General features: G+C 66.4%; 1 protein-coding gene across 1 annotated transcript in view; it reads right to left on the bottom strand.

Annotated features, from left to right (window-relative positions):
- LOC102498093 (lysine-specific demethylase PHF2) overlaps positions 1-2,240 on the bottom strand; it is a gene marked incomplete at its 5' end in the record, with an annotated part of 19,603 nt that overhangs the window by 2,460 nt on the left and 14,903 nt on the right. Inside the window, 3 exons of the mRNA XM_027768082.1 lie at positions 1-119; positions 747-856; positions 1,561-1,656. Coding sequence (XP_027623883.1) covers positions 1-119; positions 747-856; positions 1,561-1,656 — 325 coding nt within the window. The remainder of the gene's footprint in view (positions 120-746; positions 857-1,560; positions 1,657-2,240) is intronic.

Raw genomic sequence — 2,240 nt, forward strand, 5'->3', positions numbered from 1 at the left:
GAGGCCGAGGTGGTGCCGGCAGAGGCAGAGACGGAGGTGGGGATGCCGGCAGAGGGGGAGGCAGTGCTGGGGGCCAGTTTCCTCCTGGTGCTCTTTCTCTTCCTGCTCTTCTGCTCCTCCTGGGAACAAGGTGCACAGGCCGTTCCCGCGGGCACCCAGGGCGCGCTGCTCCCCCCTGCCAGGGAGTGGCCTAGATGCAGCCCCCCACACAGGACCGAAGGCTGAGGGGGTGGCAGCCCCCCCTGGGCTGGGCCTGGGCAGAGCTGCTGATGGGAACCCCCACCATCTCCCCATCCGAGCTGCCCTGGGTCTCTCCGTTCTGGAGAGTACTCCCTTTGACCCTAACTACACCCCTGGGCACTCAGAGGGCAGAGCCTGGCCTGGGGATCAGGCTGTGGGCCCTCCCCTCTGACGGGAAGGCTGCTGGTGGCAGTAAGGGTGCGGAGACAGCTCGTGGGGACAAACGCCCGGCTCCTGGCGGCCAGGGACGGGCTGGACCACACAGGTGCCCCGGAGCCTCCTGAGGCCTAGTGTGAAGGCGCCGCCCAGTCCAGGGCCTCTGCTGTCTGAGCCCCGCCCCCTGCCCCACGCCCAGGGAATCGGGGCCTGGGGGATGAACAGGGCCCTATGACCTGCTGTCCCCTTGTGCAGGCCTCTGGCCCAGCTGTCTGCACGTGGTGGGGGCGGAGGTGCAGAAAGGGGCCAGGTGGGCCTCGCCATGGTGCATCCCCCACTGGTGTCCCTACCTGCTGGGACAGCTTGGCCGCAGCAGCCGCCAGCCCTGTCTCAATGGAGGCCACTCTGGTCCCCTCACGCACAGGCCTGTCCTGTCTCGGCACTGATGGGCCGACTCTTGCTGTAGAAAGAAAAGGACCATCCCTTCCAGCTGCCATCCATGGCCTGTCCCTTTTCCAGCTGTGGCCGTCCCCATTCCAGCTCTGCCCCTCCCCAGCTGTGGCCCGTCCCCTTTCCAGCTCTGCCCCTCCCCTTTCCAGCTCTGCCCCTCCCCATTCCAGCTCTGCCCCTCCCCGGCTGTGGCCCGTCCCCCTTCCAGCTCTGCCCCTCCCCAGCTGTGGCCTGTCCCCTTTCCAGCTCTGCCCCTCCCCAGCTGTGGCCTGTCAGTGCACCCAGTCACCCCTGAGCACCAGGCTCCCTGGGTCTGAAGCTGTGTCATGACAGGGGCAGTCAGCTGCCTTACCCCAAGGGCCACAGTATTGTACAAAGACAGGAAGGGCTGGCAGGTGGGCGGGGTCGTTTGGAAGTGGGGAGACCCCTCCCCCCGTGACTGCCCTGGAGGCCCCTCTTTCTCCCACCCCCATCCACCCCTGGCCACCAGACACAAAGGCGGCACTCGTGGCACTACTTGTTATAGGAGTTTCTGGGAGAAACCAGAGGGGCCTCCCTGGAGGAGGTGGGCTGCCTGCAAGCATATCCAGCCGCTCAGGCCTGAGGTGGAGCGGCTGCCCAACCCTGTGGTCGGAACCACAGGTCTGAACCCACACTGCAGGTGTTGGGGACCATGGACAAGGACATGGCCACCCCCGCCGGCCCCAGCACCACCTGTGGGGCTGTAGGGAGCATCGTCCGAGCCTTTCCTCTTCTTCGACCGGGACTTGAAGACAGGGTTGTCCTCATCCGACTCCAGTGAGGGGTACACTGAGGGGAAAGGGAGACAGGCATCCTGAGTGCTGCTGTGGCTGGCCCCTTCCTGCAGCCCGGCCCAGGGACATCCTGGCTGCAGGCGCAGGCCCTGGGGCAGCACCAGCACCGGCCTTGCCGCCCGGCAGGCCCCTAATGGATCAGCCAGCTGCTCAGAGCCTCAAGAGGCAGCTGCGGCAGGAGCCGGAAGGCGTGGGGCAGCCCCGACCAGGGTGCCGCAGGACACGAGGAGACTCTCCTAGGCTGCGGAGGACACGCCACCCGCTGAGAAAGCTCTGCTTCTGTTGCCGTCCAAGAAAATGGTTGCTGTCTACAAGGTGGGTGGGCTCTGACGGCCCCCAGCCCTACCCCGCCTGGAGGAGGGGCACGGAGCTGCCCGACTCCGTGACTGAAGCGTGGCCCCAAGCCAAGTGCAGGCTGTGGGCCTTCGGTTCCACTTCTGCATTTCTGGCAGCATACTCATAGGGTCCATTTGTACGAAACGCCCAGCACAGGCAAGTCCCCAGGAACGGGAGGTGGATGGGAAGGGTCAAGGCTGCCAGTGGCGGGGGGGCCGGGCGAAAGGCGGGGGGGCCCGACCA

Source organism: Tupaia chinensis, unplaced genomic scaffold, assembly GCF_000334495.1.
Source record: "Tupaia chinensis unplaced genomic scaffold, TupChi_1.0 Scaffold145441_1, whole genome shotgun sequence".
NCBI lineage: Eukaryota > Metazoa > Chordata > Mammalia > Scandentia > Tupaiidae > Tupaia > Tupaia belangeri.